At 40.8% G+C, this 23,181-nt stretch overlaps 1 protein-coding gene across 1 annotated transcript in view; it reads right to left on the bottom strand.

Moving 5' to 3' along the window:
• Positions 1–2,440: 2,440 nt before the first annotated feature.
• LOC115822764 (cyclin-dependent kinase-like 5) overlaps positions 2,441–23,181 on the bottom strand; it is a 46,690-nt gene continuing 25,949 nt past the window's right edge. The window contains exons 4-18 of the mRNA XM_030786682.1: positions 21,803–21,848; positions 20,631–20,767; positions 20,292–20,412; positions 18,736–18,795; positions 17,150–17,240; positions 16,144–16,333; positions 15,389–15,469; positions 11,370–11,539; positions 10,079–11,162; positions 8,507–8,611; positions 7,679–7,784; positions 6,588–6,702; positions 4,669–4,774; positions 3,732–3,920; positions 2,441–2,815 (exon numbers count right to left, since the gene is read on the bottom strand). Of these exons, the coding sequence (XP_030642542.1) occupies positions 2,441–2,815; positions 3,732–3,920; positions 4,669–4,774; positions 6,588–6,702; positions 7,679–7,784; positions 8,507–8,611; positions 10,079–11,162; positions 11,370–11,539; positions 15,389–15,469; positions 16,144–16,333; positions 17,150–17,240; positions 18,736–18,795; positions 20,292–20,412; positions 20,631–20,767; positions 21,803–21,848 (2,976 nt within the window). The remainder of the gene's footprint in view (positions 2,816–3,731; positions 3,921–4,668; positions 4,775–6,587; positions 6,703–7,678; positions 7,785–8,506; positions 8,612–10,078; positions 11,163–11,369; positions 11,540–15,388; positions 15,470–16,143; positions 16,334–17,149; positions 17,241–18,735; positions 18,796–20,291; positions 20,413–20,630; positions 20,768–21,802; positions 21,849–23,181) is intronic.

Raw genomic sequence — 23,181 nt, 5'->3', positions numbered from 1 at the left:
GTTCCGGTTGGAATTAGGTTTAGGTTAGGGTTAGGGTAAGGGTTAGGCACTTAGATGTGATAGCTGAGGTTAGGGTAAAGGGCTAGGGGAATGCATTATGTCAATGAGTGTCCTCACAAAGTAGAAGTATGTGTGTGTGTGTGTGTGTGTGTGTGTGTGTGTGTGTGTGTGTGTGTGAGTGTGAGTGTGTGTGCACACGCACGTGTCAGTGGTCTATCATGTAATTTTTTCATTTTGTGTCACCGTTACAAATTAGCATATTGCATAGAAATACGCAACAACAGTGTGGTCCTACAAAATGAAAAAAAAAAAAAAAAACACAGCAGTTAAAGACACAGGGAAATACTGTGGAATATTCCCTGTATACAGTGTCAGAGTTAATGAATCTATGGCACTTATTACAACAGAGAGAGGTACAACTGAACCTTTATCATGTGTAAAGGCCAAAATTGCCTTTTACACACACTGCTGGAGCCAAAAAACACTCCCCTGATGCACTTTAGTGTAAAAGCTATAATGATGTTCCAGAGAGTGTTTTTCTGGGAATACTACACACACTCACACATACACATTACACATTATTCAAACAGCCCAGGGTTTAGAATGCAGTCCATTTCAAAAGGTTTTTATTGAGAGTGTCTGTTTGTAACATATGTAAACATTGATATTTCAGAGAGTATGCACTGTCTTCCAGTTTCCTTGATCAGATAAACATACTCATGACAAAACATACCTGCTGCATTAGATAAAACATTTAAAAAAATGTTACCAGGTCATATCTGTAATAAAACCCATAAAACCTTAACACTTTTACCCCATTCTAACTATCAATAATCTCTTATAAATATTACCAAAAATAGTCAGCCATTTGGTATTAATATAATACACTGTATCTTTTTGACAACAAATTTGCTATTATTGTTTTTTTAAGTAGGTAAACCTGCAGTATATTCCACACGCAACACAAAAATGCCATACAAACATTTGTGACTTCCTGGTTGTTGTGATAATTAGAACACTTATTGTCACTGTGTGATCACTCACCAAGAGCAAAAGAAAGATTATTTCTCTTTCAAATGCACCAACCAAAAAAAAAAGGAATTCCCAGTTCCTTTCCTTCACCCCACCGCACACATGATGAAACGACTCAGTCTCTGCCTGAACAAGCCCTCCATCTCAAACTGATGATAATCGGTTGGCTCTCTGATTAAGTCATTCTCAAAGAGTGACCTGTGCTCTTTGAATCGACTGCCAGATTATTTCTGGTTAATAATAATAATAATAATAATAATGATTATAATAATAATAATAATAATAGTAACAACAGAATGGCCTACAGCACTGCACTGAACGGAGATAAATAACAATTCTGCTAACAGGAAGTGAAGTAATTGAACATGTAAAATCTTAACTTTTATGAACATTTAGAAAATTACCATCTGGGATCAGGAGAGTAAAGCAATGACCACTTGTGTGAGAGAGGATCTTTTTTTTTTTTGTCATCGGTTGGGACCTAAAAAAAATCAATTTGCTAGTCAGATGTTATTTCAACTCAACCATTTACTGTAGAGATGCACTGCACAGAAATACTTCAATAAATACTATATAACCAGGAAAAGGCCTCCAGGACTAAAGAAGTGGAATGCTTATTCTTATTAATAGATTCCATGTCTTCTTAAACAAATACAGGTTATCATTGATGTTTTGTACCTAATAAAACCTCTAGCGATATACCAGTTTTATCTTAAAATGGCACTACAGCACTACAGTGTCCCACTACATTAAAGTATCTCTTAATTTTGAGGTAATACTTTACAATTATACAATGATAAATGTTTTTTCCCCTCCTAATTAAAGATTCCTTTAAGTGTTCGCTTATTAAAAACAGATTTTTGCTAAAGTGAGTGCTCCTTATGCTTTAAGCAGGTGAAGCATGCACGATATAACGTCCAGCAGGAGGTGCACTGTTGTAAAGTCAATTACTGTAAAAACCTGAAAAGCATTGGTGAATTTACTGTCAATACATTTTTGTAGGAATTATTGTGGCGGAAAAGTTGCTTCAGCCATACGGGACTGGACGCTCACAGTTCGTTTGCATCCATAATAATTGAAGTGAGTGAGCCAGAATAAACTGCAGCATTAAATAATGAAGTATAATTCGATACTCTTAAATTCTTATAAAACTTTAAAGTTTAATCACTCATACCTTTCAAACCTCTTAAACGAAATATAGAATTAATACATAGAATATGGGCTCTATTGTTTAAAAACTAAAGCTTTCACACTTATATATTATACATCTTAAACTTCCATATGTATTTCTGCTCCATATCTATAAAATAAAAATTTGAACAATAATTACATAACAATATTACAAATTCTAATATATCAAATATGGAAGCTTACAAAAAAAAAAAATATTATGTGAGCTTGGGACTCTTTATAGAGCTGTCTCTTTCAAGTCATTGAGGTTTGGCATTCGCGAACGGGATGGCCGACCGAAACCATGGCTGTTCTGGCCACTCTTGGCGGTCATTTTATCATGGTATGGGTTCCCCTGAGTATAGCCGAGGGCAGACGAGTGCCAGACCGATTCCACCTGTCCCGGGATGGGATAGACGGTCTGACGACCCTTTGGCTGTGCAGAACCGACCCCCGCCCCAGGCCGGCCTCGAGCCTCGGAGAAAGAAGGGGTGCCTTTGGAGGGGGCGGGGTTGGGCCGGGGCTGGAACTGCGCTTTAGGAAGCGCAGTCTGCTGGGAAGAGGACGAAGCTGAGAGGTGTAAGAGTTTTCGCAAGGACTTGAGAGGTTGGATCTGTAGAGGAATACATCCACACAACACAGAGACTGTTATTACTTAGCTGTAAATTAGCATAACAGGTTGAGAAGTAGCTTTTTCATTCACATTTCTTCCACCAATAAATCCATCCATTTATCCATTCAGGCATCCATCCAGAGCAACGTCTGCCTAACTGGCTTGGATTCACTCTGTGTTCTCTAATCTACAAGCAGAGTAACCCAATTCATTTTACTGGTTCATGCAATAGAAAAACAAAGATCAGTTGGAGGGAAATGACTATAGAGATCAGCACTTTGCTACATCTTACATTTCACTCTCTCTCTCTCTCTCTGACACACATACGTATTACATATACACACATACACACACACATTCATACACTCATACACTTGCCAGAGAGTGCATGACTCATCAGTCAGTGGTTACTTAAGGTAACTTTGATAGCTTTGATAATTTTGACAGTCACCACTCCTATTAGGAAACCTCTGTGAGCCCTCATTAGAATTAGACTCATTTCAGGTTATTACTTTGTATGTTTGTATACTTAACATTATTATATACTATTATATGTTAATATTAATCATATGTTATGTGTTAAACAATATGTTTAACAATTAGGTCAGTAAAAAAAACATTGTTTAGAAATATATGTAAATTCATACAGCTTATCAAATGACTAAAAATTTACTGATGCTGAAAAATAAAGATATTTTGATTCACTATTGGGCTCTAATAAAACTTCTATCTGTCTATCTATCTATCTATCTATCTATCTATCTATCTATCTATCTATCTATCTATCTATCTATCTATCTATCTATCTATCTATCTATCTATCTATCTATCCACACACACCACACGCTAAATATATATACACAGTTGCTCTATGTGACAATATCCTACTTTATGTAATCGTGTGAGTGGCAGTTACCTGACAGTGTGTGTCCTCTATTTTCTCAGGTGGCCACTCTCCATCCCTGTCCACCTCTATTTCCAGGTCCAACTCCTGATCCCCAACCTGGTCTCGCCCCTGACCTGCACCTCTGTGCCGACTGCGTGAATGTGAAGATGACCGAACAGATTTCTGCATGACCACGTGATCTGGCATCTCACTTGGGACCTGGCAAATCATATGGAGGACAAAGCTGTCAATCACTGAGCCAAGCTCAGGACCACTAAAGCCTTCTCTCTAGGCCTGGACACACTCCTCATACCTAATGGAGAGGGAGAGACCAGCCCAGGATATGAAGAGTTCAAAACCTTTTCACCTCAGGCCCAGTGATTATTGGTTTGCTGCTCAATTAATTGATTCGTTCATTCATTGAGGTTACAGGTATGTTCTGTGCATGCTGTATCTTTCGTGCATTTCTGTATCTTCAATGCACAGTACTGGATCTGTCCACACTGAAGAATTGCCTTGCCAGCCATGGTTATCTGTCCCTAACATACGAGATTTTGTTTGAAATAGAACTGAAATGTTTTCTTTCCTTATTATCAGCCCTTTATTTATCATTTATCTCTGGTGACCTGGACTAAGTGTTTGGAGCACTGTGCTAGTAATAGTGCATAGCTTTGCACATTTTAGAAAACATTTGTAAAAAAAAAAAAAGAAAGAAAGAAGGAAAGAAAGAAAGACCATCTTCAGAATGTTTATACACAGACCATGTGCACTCTATGTTTGAGTAAATTCAAAATTCTCAATTTTTTTGACTGGCTAGGCTGACAGTAAGTCATTAGTATTACTTCCTTTGACTATCAGAGACATAATGCCTTACAGATTCCTCATCAGAATGATGAAGTGTCAGAGGGAGGAAGGAAACTTTTGATTTCACAGTTCTCCATGGTTTAGGGAGTTTACCATGGTTTACCTTATGAGATTTTTTCTTTTTCTTCTTTATTGCTCTGAAGAAGCCCTGCTTCTCCTTTTGTTTGGAGCCTTCTGGTGCAGTCATGCCGATTGTCTCTGGTTCCGTCCTACAAGAACAAGAACAGAAAACATACTGAACATTTTTATCTTCTGATGGTGAACGTCTTGGATCCCCACCCCTCCCCTTCCACCTTGCCTCCATAACATACACTGGCCAGTTTATTAAATATACTCATCTATCGCCAGATGGGACTCTAACCTCAACGTGATACAACAGGAACCAGGATTGGTTAGATCGGGCAATGTGTTTCCTCATTTCAATCGCCCAGCTTTAGGAATCACATGTTCATTCTGTTTTGTTGACAGGACTAGAACCCTGTGTGGTCATTATGAGCTGTACTGTTCAGTTATCTGCCTGTTTGGTGCCTGCCTGACAGCTTGTAAGACTGATACCAATCTCCCATCAGCGAGTTGCTTTTGCCCATAGGAATGGATGTTTTTTGTTTGTTGCACCACTCTCAGTACTAAACTTTAGACACCATCACGCATGAAAAGTGTGCCTGTTTCTGAGATAGACGTGGACCCAATGATCAGACCATACACTTCTGCCATTACTTCTGCCCATTCTAATGTTCACTCAGGTAATGACTGTCTGTCTGCATTATCCATCAACCCACAGCCACATAACTCTCTGTAGGAGTGATCCATTTCCATTTTCCATTTTGAACAGAGGGCTGTACTTTATACACCAGTCACTGAGGGTATGCTGCCATCCATCTCTATAGTTATTATATTACATTCAGTCAGCATGTCTATATAACCAATGCCAAAACATCCCCACAGTGGCAAAAATGTGCAAGGTGCACAGTTGAAACATATATTTTCATACATTCCCTTAAGTTAGCCAGCCAGAAAAACACCCAAATTGTACTTAACACATCACTGACAGAGAATTGTAGAATAAATGGCTGTTGAATTCAGAAAACCCATCTGAACTCATCTGAAAATTGGACTCCAGGGATGTCCATTAAATTCACTGGCAGAGCAACCTTCATAAAGGCTGAATGCCTGGTATCCCTCTGTTTTTGATGAAACTTTACAAAGCAGTAGTCTGAAAAATGTTTACTTCATGTAGTGCGTGAATGACTAATTTGGTGACCCGCTGATTTTTCTTTTGATGTTCAGTATTGATTTTTTAAAAATCTATTATACTCTTTTCGTAGGGCTATTTTTTAATGATAAGTCTATCATTTTTTTAAAATTTATTTTCTTAAAGAAAAAATCTTAGTAAAAGACAAAACAAGGAGATTTTTTGAACCTCTTGAACGTTCTAGCATGTGTCAAGCTGTCAAAATAAAAAGAAAGAGGAAGACATCTCAATACAGTTACTGACAAGTAACTTCTATATCACATAGCTGGAACTAAACTTTCTGCAAATATGAACGTCTAAAAGTGCTGAGCTCCTCTAAGTCAGATTTTCTTCCAAAACCCTTAATTAGTGGTATCCTCGGTTTGACAAACCCTGCCATTGACCAACAACAGATCCAAGAAACTGTGGCAAACAAATTTGTGGCAAACAAAAGAGCAGACTGAGAGCAAGCCTGGGTAATTTTAACTGTAGCTCCTCTTCTATATGCATAACTTCAGACGTATAATGTAGTTCTAATAAACTGCATTATGCATCTAATGACAGAATACAGCAAACAGCCAGAATTGCTCTATGATTGCTCTGACCGTGGATTTTTCAGATCTGTTGCAAAGCATGGGCAAGATGAGTCACAGCAGACTGGTAGGAACAAATGATGGGGAAGCTTAAACTGAAATGGAGGTAAAGGAGGGTAACTCTCTTTAAACGTTCAAAGGTTTAATAATGAATTATGACCAGGCTGTAAAATGTTTTTAAAATATGATCAGCCTCACCATGGGTCAAAGGTAGTCTGATGTTTGCTGTGGCTACTGCTGTCTTCCATCACCGAGGAGTTTCTGTTCTGGTCTCCGTTGTCATTGTAGGAATTGTCTGGTCTGGGTGATGGCACTAATACAAATATACAAGCATGATTCCAAAGATAAAAAGAAATGTAAAAAAAAACCCCCACTAAATCTCAAAATATCACCTCTCACAATCACAAGGCCAGCTTTTAAAAGAGTTTAAAGACAACGCAATTAGGGTAGGCAACTACAACATATCATATCATGTAAAATATACATTTTATGTTCTGTAAACTTGGCCCTGCTTTCACTGTTTCAGTTTCACTTTTTGTGGGTGCATATCTTCACTATCCTTAAACCTAGTGCAAAAGCCTTCCATCTGGTAACAGCAACTGAAAGCGCTTTGAACCTTTGAAAGACCCTAAACTGCGATAACATTCAACAGGTGTCCCAATATTTTCCATTTATGTTATTTTTACTTTGGGATCTGTTTAGTTCAGGTCATGACAATATGTTAGGATAATCTGATAAACTTGTCCAGTGATTCCATGAGCAGGGGAAATCTGTTTAGTTACCTGAACTTGGATTCTTCTTGTACACTGTCATTTTGGAAAAGTCTATTGCTAAGATTTACAGTGAAATAGATTAACATTGTCAGTTACCTGCAAAACATATTGCGCAACAGTCTCGTATCCAGCAGACTGCAGAGACATAGCTCTGTACATAAACGATGGTTAATCTGTCTGGGTCTGCTTTGTGTCTAAGTAGAGCTCATATCTAAGGAACTGTTTGTACAACTGAGACCGTGATTGTTACCTTGGCAAAGACAAAATTTGCTTCTCTGTTAGAGCCCTGACTTGACCAAACACTGTGACTCAAACATTTTCCTGCCATTATTGTGATTTCCATTCAGATCAAACTGTGATTTGGATTTAACTGTGAGTTTGCTGCTCTCCTGATAAATGAGGGCTGGTATGCCTGTGTGTGTGTGTGTGTGTGTGTGTGTGTGTGTGTGTGTGTGTGTGTGTGTGTGTGTGTGTGTGTGCGTGTGTGTGTGTGTGTGTGCGTGTGTGTACACCTACCTCGGTAGAAACTGCCCACCTTGCGGGGCATGGATTCGCTGTAGATCATCCTGTTCTCCTTTGATGAACTGCCTTCCTCAGGATGCTGCTCATGATACATGCCCACGTACAGAACACAATTAAAGAGTTACCCAGCTACTGATCAGGGATCTGCAAAACCTAAGCTAAAACTGCTGGAAACACTCTGGACAGCAAGTTTGACACCAGCCCTACACCACCTGAAGACTGAAAGGCATTTTTTAAATTTATAAACACGATAGAAACAGATGAAATAATTTTGAAAGGAACATATTACAGGAGACAGAAACAGAGAAAGACACAGAAAGTTTGTGAGCAAGCCTAAAATATTATTCTGTTTCAATCGCTTCATAAGCCTTTTCATAAATCAGAAGGATCCTTGTCGACATGCAAACTGTCACAACAACAGCAGGCAAGCAACACTGAGATGACATGGTACAACAATCAGGACATTACAGGCTATATACAGGTATCAGATTACAGGTGGGGATTTAGTGCTGAGCTTTTCTTCTGCCCTCCACTTGTTCAGTACCAGACAGTTCACACTGATTTGCAGACATGCGTAGTGAGAAAAAATGGGAAAGCAAAACGAGAAGAACAATTGAAAAAAAGCCTCTGAAAAGCAGTGAGAAACAAGAAGGGGGGGGGGCAGAGAAAGAGAAAGAGAAAGAGAAAGACGCTGTGAGAGACAGAAAGAGAGAGAAAAGAAAAGAGGACAAACGAGACAGAAAGAGAGGGGGGGGGCTAAGGAGGCACCGAGAGCAGGACTGGGAGGGGTTCTTCACAGTAAGGCCTGGGGTGAGTGCTGACCTCAGTTTTTTGCCACTGGGTGTGAAAGGAGGGTGCAGTATTGTCCCGCGTGGAATCTCTGATGAGGGGTCGTGCATGGGCTACCTCTGAGGGTGGCAAGTCACCCTGTTAAATATAAGAAATATAAAATACTGGATGACAAGGGGAACAGGCTGACCTTACTTCGCGGTCCCTGAGGTAAAGTAACATAAGGCAATGGACATTACTACAATAGTAGTGATACAGCATTCAAAAACTTCATGGATTTGTGGAAAAAAAGCCCCAAAAGACCCTTAATTGTCTTGTCAGCCTATGCAAGAGAAAGACCAGCCAAATTTTAGAGCACGACAGGATTGCACCACTTATATTATTTTGTAATGTAGGAAGCCTGCTAAAGTATGCTTGTATAACGAGGCATACATGGTTTATACAGAAATGTGCACGAATACAGAACAGGCCAATTCTACCATGCTATTCCTGCAATATATATGAGTACAATGTCTCTTAAAAGGGTTAGCGGCCCTGTTTCCGTATATTTTTAGATCTACCCAAATGGGTGTGTTATTCCAACAAACTGTGGTGAGCTTTGTGCTACCATTTGTTTTTAAGATGTGTTAAAAAAAAATATATATATATATATCAGCGAAGACTTAGGGCTGCAGCAACTCAGTGGGTTAGGTCTCTAGCCCAGGAACTGGAACTGCTTGTTCAAATCTGACATAGGGATGTTGACTGAGGTCACCCCTACTCTTACTCTTACTTCTTCTGCCATTCTGCTCTTCAGCAAGGCACCTAACCTCAGTTTGCTCCAGGAGTACCATAACACGGAATCCCTGTCTCTATTACCACAGTATGCCTTGGCCTTAGATATTGGGTGGATCGATATTTAGCAATTTATTCACAACCATCTTCAGAATTGTTTCTCCAGTCGCTAGAATGGCATCTTACCAACCGAGATATGATCTTTCAAATGGCATGTTCCTTTAAATCTGTAACTCCACCAATATCTGACACAGGTTATCATATCATAACCCATGCATCCTCAGTTTTTATGTAAATTTAAAACATGTTCTTTCCAGCCAGAATAATCAAGTTAATGAGATGTGCAGCTGAAAAGGACATAGTACAGACAATGAATCTTGTCATATTGTAGCAAATTTGAAAATTATGCCAAACCTACATATTTTAACTCTATCACACCAAAGACCACCACTCCTGTCATCAAGTGGAAGAAACACTTCACTCAGTAAAGCGTCACATAGTAAAGCCCTCCAGGATTGTTACAATACTGTAGTAAAATAAAATAGGGTTAAGCACAAAAAGTGTTGGGAAATGATGCATATGGCCATTAAAAGGACTCAAATCTACCAAGAGTACCAGTTTAAGGAAACAGGCATATGGACTTTTCTGGGGCCTTCTGGGAGAGTCATGAACCTCTGATCTACTGCGTTGCAGATATGTATAAAATGTATTCAAATAACATACGACAACATAGTTAAAATTAGTACAATCGGAAGCATCAGCTTCAGTGAATTTGGAGTCTTTAAGCAGATGGTAGTTGGATATTTCTGGCCTAAAAAGAGGAAGACTGACTCTGATGTCATTTGGGCCTTCATCCCTCGACGCGGAGCTGCCCATATGCCTGGGAAGGGTACGATGCTGAAGCTGAGGGGAGAGTAGCTGGAGACTGCTGGCCCTGGCTGGCATGCCCTGCCCAACTGTCAGTCCCCCGGGCTCCCCGTCATGGGGTCTGCTTCGTTCCCGACGCACATACATGGAGTGGCGGTGAGGCCGCTGCTGGGAGGAGAAGGGACTGGTGTAGCCAAAGTCATAGGGGAGGGCAGGGTCACGAGGGGCAGACAAAGATTGCCCATGTCTCCCTCCTCCTCCCCCACCCCCTCCACCAGGGTCCACACCATCTGGGCTTTTCATGTTCTCCTGTCTGCCCTTGTGTCGTAAGGAGGAGCACCGTACGGATGAACCGAGGATGCCGCTCTCTCTTTCATCCTTCATTCGCCTACCTGTGACAGGACTATGGCCTGAGCGCGGACTGCCAGGACCAGCCATGCTGAAGCTAAGGTCCAGACAGCTAGCAGGGAGGTAGCGGGAGGGAGACTGGGGCTCATCTGGGAGTAGATGAACTGCCTCATTGAGGTTACCCACAGACTTGGCATCAGTCAGTGCTCCATGGCTCTTGGAGAGGCTCAGGTAGGACAACTTTCCACCCAAGGAGGAAGATACCTCTCCGTAACCGTGGCGACTGTGTTTGCCACGCTCGCGCTGCAGCGTGTTGGTCTTGCCTTCCACAAACGAGTGACGGTTCTGCGAGCGGGAGAAGCTGGACTTTAGATGTTTGGCACCAGGGCCGTCAGAGGCTTTGCCTGGCCCGGGGCTGAAGTCAAAGTCACCCACTTTGGCATTAGCCTCCATCGGATTGAGCAAATGGGGCAGGTTGCCACTGGCGCTAGCCAAGTCCTTGCCACAGGAAGCTGAGCGGATGAGTGTCTGTGGTTGGAAACCCTTGGGGTGCAGTGTCGGGCTGAGGGTGGCCAAGGTTGGCATGACACCGTTGAGGAAGGCCTCAGCATTGGATGGGTGCAGATCCTTGTGGCGCGGCAAGCTGGCACAGTCACGACTGTTGCTATGGTGATGCCCTGAGATCTTTCCTCCATGGCTTCTGTGCAAAAGAAACCAAAACAACGTCACGGTACTTTCAGAGCTTTATGCCAGCAGACAGTAAGTTAGACGCATAGAGGATTCATTTATTATTTTTCTATAACTTTTTAACTCTATTATTTAATAGACTTTACGAAAACATGACAAGGAAAACCGACTGTTCATGTGTTGACTAAACTGACTACAGTATGTCAATACTCCTCCTGACCTGCTGGAGGCAGTATTGTCATGGTGTGATTTCTTCTTGGAGAAGCGAATGGGTGTGGATGTGGGTGGCCCAGGATTAGGGCACTCAGAGTGGCGCTGCGTCTGAAAGGCATGGTGGTTCAAACTCTGCTCTGTCAAAAAACGCTCAGCTGGGTTCAGCTGCAACAAGTTCTGCAGACCAAACACAAAACACACACACACACACACAACTGGGTCAAAATACCCAAAGTACATACTTTTAAAGCCAGCACCACATACTTCCTTTATATAACTGGATAGTTATTTGTAGATGCATTAATGAACAATATGTTTTAGTTGTAACATTTTGTTGCTAGGCAAAATCAGAAAATCGCAAAACATAATAAGGAGCAGCTTTCATTCTCACCATTCAATTTCCTGGAAATATCTAGTGTTGGATATATATCCTGTCCTGACTGTCTGCCTTTATATCCATAAGTCTGACTGAGAAAATACTTACTGGCTGACAAAGTCTCATCATTCAACATGTAGCTGTAATGATATCCAGTGCGGCTGTTTTTACTGAGCACAGTTTTGCTTCATTTGGCAATATCTGCATCATCGGTGTTTTGCATGTTACTGTAAATTGCACCATGCCACTCTGTCCCTGATGTAGACCGCCCTAAATTCCCAAATTATATATGAAAATGTTGTGTTCTGAAATGTTCCAAGTGTATATACAAAAAAACACCTAATCATCCCTCCCACCCTTTGAGGTTTTTTTGTGGTGCAAGAGTCATTTGGAAGCAGACAACACAGCAAAAAATTTTCACAATACTTTCCACTACCTAATACATCTCCCAGTATTTTACATTTTACTTTTCAGGCTAGCTATAAAAGTACTAAGCAGATACTGACCATTCAGCTATACAGGCTATGAAAAATAGAAAAGGCAAAATGACCTTTGAAATGCAATTTTAGTACTCTCTGGAATTTAATATTCCATATTTTTTGTAAATTTAACTTTCATTTTACTGTATGAAATATCAAGAACTAAATTACTGTCAAGTTGTGCCCTCTTTGGCAATGCTGTTCACTCAGTCCCTACAAAATGCAAGTTTTTTAACATCTAATTATCATTAAATATCCCTGGATCTGTATTTGCAATAGACCAATTTAACAGTAATGTTTTGTTTCAACTTTGAAACAGTGGTAGAAAGGTGGTCAGTTGGTTAGTACAGTAGACTAAATGGCAAAAACTAAAAGAACCATATCATTGGTTGATGTAGTGAGTACCGGTGAGGATACAGTATCATCATATTGCCTGCTCTTAATATGATTGGCTCCTAAGAAAACAGGAGGCCAATCAGGAAACAGCAAATTGTCTCCCCACCTCCAGAACAGAGAAAAAATACCAAACCCTAAAAGGTAGACCAAATCTAAGAATTCTGCAAGTGACCAAGCTGGACCAACAGAGCATCTTTTTTTAAAGACGACGACTTTATCTTCTACCAACCATCAAAGTCAGAGGAACCTCCACATATTAAAATGTTGAGAATGTTTCAACTGAAAAATAAGAGACAGCAGTTCAGGTACCAGCTGTATGTCTGTGAAAATCGAAAAGAAGGTGCTAGAGTGATGTAAATGTAATTGGTGTATCAATGACATGTTGTCCTTGGTTAAGTAAAAGAGGGAAATGTTTATTAGTTAGCCAAGGATGTGCGTCATTGCCTTTGCCATTAGGCTTTGTTAGCTGTGCATTGAATCATGCAGTGCCTGCAGCAGTGAGTATAAATCAAACTGAATGTTAGGTCTTATCAGTTGTGCTACAGCACATAAATAAACTGTCAGTCAGACAACCCATGCAGACGGATTTGTCATCGCAAATTTTTACCAAAGCACATCCACTGACGTTCTCCAGTTCTGTTGGAATGGATGGTATAAACATGGAATAGAAATTCTTGCAAGGAAGTGCAAGATAATGATAAATTTGGTCATGCAGAAAAAATGGTCATGATAGAAAGAGTGAAAATTGCGTTCCATTAAATAAACTAATAACTAAAATGGTCATTATTCAAAAAAGACATAAATCAAAAGTGTGAAAAGCAAGGGCTGCTGGAGTCCTCTGGCGTGTCACGTGCTACTGCGCTGTAGAGGGATAAAGGTTAGGCTTTTGTACAGGCAGTGAGTCATCAGGACAGGCCTACCCACTAGCCTGGCATGCAGCCTGCATTCAGTGGAAACCTGTGGCAGCAGGGAGAATGGAAATTACCTCAGAAACAAAGAGACAGCCAAATGGACAAACTTACAAAATGAGAGAGAGAGAGAGAGAGAGAGAGAGAGAGAGAGAGAGAGAGAGAGAGAAAGAGAAAGAACCCGGGAGCAGGGGAGCGGGGGAGGGAGAGATGAAACAGCGGGACAGGCTGAAACAAATAGCACAAGTAAAAAAAAAAAATTAAACATTAGCATTTATATTTAGATATAAATATCTATATTATATATTGTTTTATTGCTAGTATTTTTATATTAGAAAGAAGAACAAGAAGAATAACAAGAATTCGTAGGTTTGTGTGTGTCATTATATGTGTTTTATAGGCTCGTGTGTATAATATATGATATGTTTATGATACGTGATATATAACTGTATATGATTGCCAGTCCACCTATTTGTGCTATAAGGGCATGATAATGTATCCATGATCTGGGAGTTATTATGTATATATGTAACGCAGTGAAGCATGTGCATTACATATGGAAGGCTTCATATGGAGCTTTATCATGTCATAAATGTCAGCTACAGCTAACACATAGAATGACATGCAAATAATTCAGCCGATGAAAACGCAGCTGGTGAAGTGAAAGACAAGTGCAGCTCCACTCATAGTAAGAATCACAGTTGCTAGTGAAACATACTACGTCTCGAACAGTTTCTGCAACAAGTAGTGGCTTGAAATGACTCGGTGTGTAAAAAAAAAGAGTTCAGGGCAAAAATCCTGTGCAAAATAGCTAGCAACTATCATATGCTACATTCTGTATCTCAGGCTTGATCTGGATGATCAAGTAGAACTGAATGATTAGGTCATGTATAGTTTCCTCTTTGTTTCAGCCAAAATACAGAATTTCTCTTATTCCTCATTTACGATTTCAATGTTCACAGTGCTGGACAAAAAAGTGATCAAAGCAAGCAGTAAAATCATTTGGTATTACAGATATGAAATAATCTGCATAGCTGTGAAAGTAGACACCACGGTGACAAATCGCCCTGAGGTTGCATAAATACAGAGAACACCAGCGGGCCAAGAACAGGGCCTTGAGGACCTCCACTGAGGGTCTTAGAGACAAGAGTCACCCGAACTAACACAACGCTGACTCCCAAATAAGGCAGTACAAAACTAACTTAAGGGAATGCAAAACAGACCAAAAACAATGGCTTGAAGTACCATGATTTGTAGGGTCAGATGAATTAGAACTAAAGCACTTCTGGCATCAATATTTAGGCTCAGATCACCTTTATGGCCAGCATATTGTTCTCATATTCTCTTTGTTCTCACATAGCATACTGAACACTAGTACTTTTCTCATAGAAAAACACTGAACGTTCCTCATTCACTAACGAAAACACCATGCAGAGTCGGTCAGGAACTGGGTCTGGATATAATAATCAATCAATAAGTAAGCGATTGATAAAAACAGGACCATGCACCACACACCACCTCATAAACACAAGGGCAGGCGTTTTGTTTTCTTTCATTTATGTTCAGCTTTGGAAGAGTTCTTTCTGAGCCCACAGACAGCCTCGTTTATCTAGGACATGGTTGGAGGTTTCTTTTTCAATGTCTTTGGAGTAACTGCAATATTTAGAGCAGCACAGAAGGAGTGCATTTCACTGTCCAGGATGACCCAAGATGTCCATGGGAGGCGGGAAGCAGATTCTCAGGGGAGAATGGCCTGCATATTACATGTCTAGGGTCTAATCCTGTAGGGAATATTCCCCTACACCCAAATGCACCACACAAACACATGCATGGTATGTAAAACAGTGACAGTGGTCTCATGACTTACCTTCATCAGATCCATCATCACATTGTTGATGATACCCAGGTACCTCCTCTCAAGGGTCTGAGGATGACTCACTGATGGAAACTGCAACACACACACACACACACACACACACAACATTAAATTAAAAATATCCTCCAGTCATTGAAATCTAGGCTCCTTAAACTCATCCTAGTGAACTTGGCAGTGAAGCCGGAGTTAGAGCCTTAGGAAGATCATCTGCTCCACAGTGGGGAGCAGGCAGCACTGCAGGGCATGCTGAGACAGATCTCAGTCAGTCCTGTGGCCCAGTGCTGGTGTCTCAGCCATGGGTCCTACTGGTTCCATCTGTTATGCCCTCCCTTTCACTGGAGAGGTGCAATCATAATGCAGAGCTTTAGGTATGGAGACCTCCTCTCACCCCACAACTAGACACTGCACATGCACATCAAGCACATACAGGCAGAGTTCACTCTCTCTCTCTCTCTCTCTCTCTCACACACACACACACACACACACACATAAAAAAACACAAACACACTCACACAATTTGTTCTCTCTCCCTCTCCTTCTCTGTCCCTGTCTCTGTCTCTCTCTCTCTCGCACATACACACACACACACACATACACACACACACACACATGCTCCATTACCATCCCACCCCCATCCGAAAGAACGGGCAGATTATTGTAAGCTGTCCAGTCAGTGAGAGAGGAGCTAGAAAGGGATGGAGAGACAGAGGAAAGGAAAGAGAGTATGTGAACGAGCAGAAGCCCACCCGTATCCCGTGGAAACGGGAGTTGCCGTAAAACAGTTTGATCTGTTCCGGAGGCAGTGGTCCCAACACTTTCTGAATGGTAAAGAGCTGGTCAATCTCGCTCTCGCCTGGGAACAGGGGCTGGCCGTCACTGAGCTCCCCCAGAATACAGCCCACCGACCACATGTCCACTGCCTTATCATACGGCGCCCTGCAAGGGTGAGAAAAGGCAGCGTTTTGTGTTCTGGCTCACACTGCACTGTGGTCATGTTATTTTTATTTTGAGTTCGATGGAATGTATAAGAGACAGTAATTTATAGTGTCTTCACAACAAACAATCCAAAAAAAGCATTTCCTGTCTTTGCAAAAAACAAAACAAAACAAAGAAATAAAACCTTGTCTTTGTTATTTCATAACAGCAGTTATGCTAGCATGGTTAAACACGGCAGAGAATGAATGGACCGAGTATAATATTAACATTTATTATTCATGGGAAGATTAAAATGAATTGAAGTTATGAGGTACCTAAACACCACGTCAAACTGGCCCGATTATACTAATCATTAATCCTAGCCTTAGTTTTGGAAAGTATTTCCACTATTTCATCTGAAAAATAACCAGCAAGAGACAGTGGTGAATAAAAAGAGGAGCAATGTAGAAAAGCAGGACACAAAGAGACAGAGTGTCAGAGTTGAGCTGAGTGAAGGAGTGGGAGAGAACGAGAGGGAAAGAGAGAGCAGGAGACGTAGTGTAGCTGTGTGGGAGGGATTCAGATATGAAGAGCTCCAGTAACTGCTGCAGTATTCTCATCACTGTCCTCTTGTCATTAGACTGTGGGTAAAATTATGCGCTTAAAATTATTGCTAAAAGCTTGTTCTGCCTCCTGTCATATATTCACCATAACAGTATCGAACGCACTATAAATACACACTTACTCAGAAGCACATTCACATTAATGAAATAACAAACTCATTCACAGTCACAGAAAAAACACACATACAAACACAAACAACGGGGTATGACTCACCCGAGTAAGAGCTCTGGGGAGCGGTACCATCTTGTGGCCACATACTCTGTGTAGTTAACGTCATTTACCTCTGAGAGATTACGGGCAAAGCCTGGAGAGAGACAGTGAGACCAGAGAGACAGACAATGAGGGATAGATGGTTAGACCTGAGAGACAGACAGTGAGACCAAAGAGATGGACAGTGAGACCTGACAGACAGACAGTGAGACCTGAGAGATAGACAGTGAGACCTGAACTAATGCCACTGGACCCTCACATGGCAACTCAATGACCAAAGCAAGTCCAGTCTCCATCAGCCACTTTTCGGGAATAAAAGTCATTAAGAACAATATGACCATGTATGGTAATCATGTAATATCAGTGTCACACCTATGACAGCACACTGTCATAACTTAACATGCACACACCCTGAACAGGTTTGGATTGTTTTTTTGTTTTTTTGTTTTGTTTTTAAAGAGTTTTCCTGAGGTTTCATTGGATTCAAAGGGAGCTGACAAAAAGTTAACAGAAGAGAAACAGGGAGAGCTAAAAGGTTGGTTATTTAGCATGGTGCCGTACTGCTCTCTCTGTTCCTGAATGGTCATTCATTGATGTGAGTTGTCTAATTGGCAGCACCTGCTGACACAAGCTCAGAAACAAACCTGTTTTCTTCTGTCTGTCATAGAAGGAGGCAGTCTGAGCTGCTATGCGTGGAAATAAATTCCCTCATCTGTTTTTATTTCTCTTGGTAATGACATGCTCTGAAAACAAAGGCATTTTAATATTTCAGGGGTAACAGAGCCTTGGTTTTTTTTGAGACAATGTCAAAGCATCTTGGATCTCCAGTGTTTGTCTTCAAGGCCAGGAAGAGGTGGGCTTGAGATGTCAGCAACATTCAGCTCGTTCCAGAGTTTTTCACACTGAGTCCCGTCATTTTACACTGACAGTTTCTTCTGTGACAGGAACATGGATCAATACTGTAGTTATATTCACATATTCAAGGAACTTTATGGGGTTGTCAATGGACATAGCACTACGTTCACTAATTCATCTATTCCTTCGTTCACTAATTCATCTATTCCCTCAGCCACCAGTGTGAATGAACCTTATCTGTTAACTGTGGTGTAAATGTTGGAATGCAAAGGGAAGACAAAAGCACACATTTGAATGTTGTCAGACTGCACCAAATGGGTTTCATTCTGGTTACTGTTTGCTGCGTCCAAACAAAACGGCAGGAGTGAAAAACATGGCATTGACAACAATCTGGAGCGTGAGACACAGAGTCTGCTGTTATACTCATCCCATAACAAACACACACACACTCACACACATACTGCTAATAAACACTAACTAAGAATTGTTGAGAATAGAGCTATAAAATTAGCCCCCTGGTTTTGAGCTAAAAATATGATTCTCTAAAGAAAACATAATGAAAAGCAACACTGAACATATGCTAAATATAGCAAACTACTCTGTACTGTGTACATTTTATGCTCATGTCCTCAGTGCACCTGCTGTGAGTGTTAACTTAGGGAAGTCCTTGGATAACACAGAGATGATGTCACCATGTTTTGTCCAGGGACAGAGCCTGGGAGAATTCAACTCACCAAAATCACACAGTTTAAGCACATCATCTGAGCTGATGAGCAAATTCTCTGGCTTGATGTCTAGAGAAAGGGAGAAAGATAAAACAAAGGAGAAAGAGAGAGAGAGAGAGAGAGAGAGAGAGAGATCCACTATAATGAACAGATGCAGTCTGGATTAACTCTTCCCAAATATAGATCCACAGGAGTGTACTGCATAGTTAACTGTCGCAACATAGCAGCTGTTACTGATAACACTTGAAAACTGGAATGGAAGAAGGAAATCAGAGTGGATAACGCTGAAAATTTCAGGTCGGTTGTAATTATTTTGCGACATTGCACCACCGTCATTTAAAACAGGTCAGAATAGGCTTTAACAACATAATCCATAACATCAAAACTAAAGTTTGCGTTTAGGTGTGCTATTTTTTTGAGTTTCACTGTTAGTACAAAGTCATCTCTTAGGCTAATGTGTGGCAGGCTCAGTCTTTCCTACTGAAACAGGCCGCTCCCATCCCAATACTATATTTGGACTTCTTTGTGTCCCTATTAGCAACGAGCCCCACTCAAGGACAGACTCACTGTACACACCATTTGATGCTGATCTTTCAAATTTAACAGATAGTGTGCGCACACATGTATATTACAACAGACGCCAGCATCCAAGTATTCAAAAATTCAACATTAAACCCCATTAAATAACATTGAAAGTCATACCAAATTGTACTCTTCACTAAAACCTTTCTCTCTGCTGCCTCTAACTCAAACCTCAAACCTAACTAGACAAAGAAACAGGGGATGATGTACATAAGGAAAGGAACTAAGAAAATAAAACTTCTGTAATATTTCTGAAGTACTGACCCTGAATATGATTAATATGTGATCTACTGAGATTTTAGGACAGATACCACTTCACACTGTAATATATTCCTGTGGCTTCTTAGTCTTCAAACCCAGTAGTCAGCCTCAATTAAACGGACTTTCTTAATTAGCAAAACTTACTAAAATGCAGTCAAACAAAACAGTTTGCAAAAGATCTCTGAGTTAAGTTACTGAATGTGAAAGTGTTATTGTGTCCTATATGTTCTCACTTTCACAAAAAGTGGAACGAGAATTTGTGAGCCTTTGTAACTAAGTATTTTATTTTAGTTTCCTTAATGTGTTTTCAAACATCTATGTTACTTGAATCTCTGAGTTAAAAAAGTATGTTTCACTGAAAAAATTTTAAATAACCAAATGTTATACTGAAAAAAAAATTTGTTGGATTTACTTCAAAAAATAGTTTGTATGTGTTACAGCAGTAGTATTTGTTCAAGCAAATGAAATGTAATATTTTTACATTTACTCAACATGTTGTGTTCAAGTAAATCTACCACCAATGAATAATATAGTTTCAGTGTTAAATCAGCTCTGTATGGTTCTTTCACATGTCTCCAATACGACATTTTTTTACGTAATTGGATTTATGGAGCTAGACCACGGAAGAGGCACAACTGAGATTCACATTGTACTCCTAGGAACCATTATGTATTCACTGATCAGTGAACTTGAAGGGCAAAGTGAATTTTCCTGTTCCTTACCCCGGTGGACAATGTCATTGGTGTGGCACCAGTGGATTGCTTTTAGTAACTGGTAGATATAAGATTTCACTTTATCCGGTGAGGCTCCATTAGGCATGTCCTCCAGTAATTCCAGCATGTTCTACAGGGGAAGACCAAAATATCACCATCGTTATATAACCAGTATACGAGTACGTTTCCTACAGACCTAAAACACAGTGTCACTTCTGATCTACCTTGTGATCTAGCATGTGATGAAGGAACAGCTGATGGCCAACGCAGCGCTACAATGTATTCAACATGGAACACTGGTTCCACCGTAAGAGTATATTCAACATGCAATCACAGAGAGAAGATTACCTTCTCCACATACTCAAAGACCAAGTAGAGTTTCCCCCGTCGGCGGAAAGCGTCCTTAAGCTCCACAATATTCTCCTGCTTTAGGGTGCGGAGCATCTTTAGCTCCCGGAGCGTCGTCTCCTTGACCTCCTCATTCTCTGTGTGAGTGGAGGGAGGAGAGAGAAATAGCGTGAGTGATCACAAGCAACAGATGAAATTCAAGATGAAATGAGGTTTTCGCTTGATCAATAAATGATCAAGGTTTGGAAAAATAACATGTGAAAAATCTCTAGCAAAATGATTTTTTTATTCATTTATTTAACTGCTGTGAGGTAATAAACACCTAGGAACACAACAGCCCCCAATGGGATAAATTCAACAACTCATAATTTAAATGATGGAGGATGGATGTTGGAGAGGTCAACACTCCCCAAGCACACAGAATCCTCCAGTCTATAAATCAGATCTTCCTCTTAAGGAAGCTAACTTCAACAGGTATGTTTGTGTGGGAGTGGGGCAACTGGGGGAAGCTTTAAGCCTGGCTCTAGACACATACTCTCCAGCCATAGGATGAGTCAGGTGAAAACAAAAAAAGCATTAAAAAATAGGTTTGTCTATTTCTTTTTTGGTTAGATACCATATTCTTGCCATAAAACAACTCTGTTGATGAGGGACTGATATATTCTTTTTCTTGTGACATGCTGAAACTTGCATCGTTACAACTGGATGCTAATATTAAAATGATCAATGTGGAGTTCGTCACTCCATGGCAGAGCTGCCAAGGTAAGAATACAATGGAGAAAAAATAAAATATTTGTGAGCGTTTTCCATTTGGTGTGACACAATATAAAAGCCATGAAAAATAGCTTTTAAGTCAGAAGTGTAAAACACAGATATAGGAAAGCTACTGCATAAACCTTTTAAATGATTGTTATTGGTTATCAGAAAAGGTTTTCCCTGTGACCCTGATCAGGATAAGCAGCTTAGATAAAGAGTGAGTGAGTGAGTGAGTGAGTGAGTGAGTGAGTGAGTGAGTGGGAGAGTGAGTGAGGGAGGGGGGGAAAGTCATTATCTTTAAAAACTAAACAAGAAATTCTCAAACAGTCTAATGACGGAGGGGCTGTAGCAGTCCTCTGTGCTCTAGCTGTGTATCAAGTACTGTTCATCAGCAGCTGGAAGCAGATGTCTCTTACCTTCACTGTCCTTGAACTTCTTAATGGCCACAATTTCATTTGTCTCCTACAACAAAAAGAGCAACTAATTAGCGACATACCCCGCAGCTCTGAAGTCACATTACCAACCTCTAAGAGGAAGCACACAACACTCATCTGGCTGAGGTTTGATTATGAGTTCCACTAAATCGTCCCAGACTCAATAAAGCAATCACTCCAACAGCTCACACATCTCAACAAAGCATATACCAAGCCAGCGTAGATGCCAGGAACCAGGGGGGAAAAAAACATAGCTTCAACAACAAAGTCTGACAGGGCTGTACCCTCATTGAATGAAATACTGAAGAATGCATCCACACTGAGGAAAACACTGAATGCGTTTTAAACGCAAAACGCCTCTGAGATCACGAATCGTAAAACCTAAATCTTAAGCCCGAAGGACAGATAAGACGTTGTCACAGCATGTGTGGACAACTTTTGCCAATTTTGTTCTGCAGTGCTTAAATGTGTCATTAGAGGTCTTCCACACAAAGTGAGACGGCTAAGGAGGAACTGCGAGCAAAAAATGGGGCTTCTCATTGCCGTGGTAACAAAGCCTGCGAGACAGACTCACATCCTCTATCGCCTGCATGTCCTATTTATGGGCTGGATCTATGCTCCACTTCTCCTCTCAGGGAGGAGGGGAGGGCAGGGGGGGGGGGGGGGGGGGGGGGGGGGGGTTAGCAGAGAGATGGAGAAGAGGAGACAGAGTGAAGGAGAGGGAAAAAGACAGAGAGCGAGAGAGAGCAACAGGCAGTAAAATGGTCAGAAGAGTCATGAAGAGTGATGATGATGACTGCTGTTGCTCCGCAGTCTAACATCACGTTTAGATTAATGTGAGTTCACGCGGAGAAACGACTTCACTTTCACCAGCCAGTGCATTCGACTGAAACCCAGATCACTTGAATAAATCAATATAACTCTTCCGGACTCAGTGTCACCCATACGAGGTAAAAGCTGCAGAAGTCTGAGAGTACCTACACAGTGCCGTTCAGAGAGGGAGGAGTGAAACGTACTGAAGACACGCTGAGTACCACGCAGGCAAAGCTCAAAGACGATGGGCCTGGGGCGATGCGCTAATTCAACAAGCTGAATTTTTTTCCCTCACTAACTCGAACAAAAAACAGACAGAGTTAACAAGCCTTTTTCTTTTTTCTTTTTTTTTTTAGCTTATGAGACAGGTCTTTTGGCTGACAAGCTGTTACACAGCCTGCGAGTCACTGATACACTGTGACCTTCACTCACAGTCCCATTCTGTCCTAATAAGACAGTGATACTGACCTGGGGGAAGCCAGTGAAAGTCACACAGCTGCACTGAAGTTGTAATTCTGCAATGTGACTAAACGGCAAATGTCTCATTA

Source organism: Chanos chanos, chromosome 10 (assembly GCF_902362185.1).
Source record: "Chanos chanos chromosome 10, fChaCha1.1, whole genome shotgun sequence".
NCBI lineage: Eukaryota > Metazoa > Chordata > Actinopteri > Gonorynchiformes > Chanidae > Chanos > Chanos chanos.
Note: the sequence above shows the minus strand (reverse complement) of the source record. Positions and strands in the feature narration are given on the sequence as shown.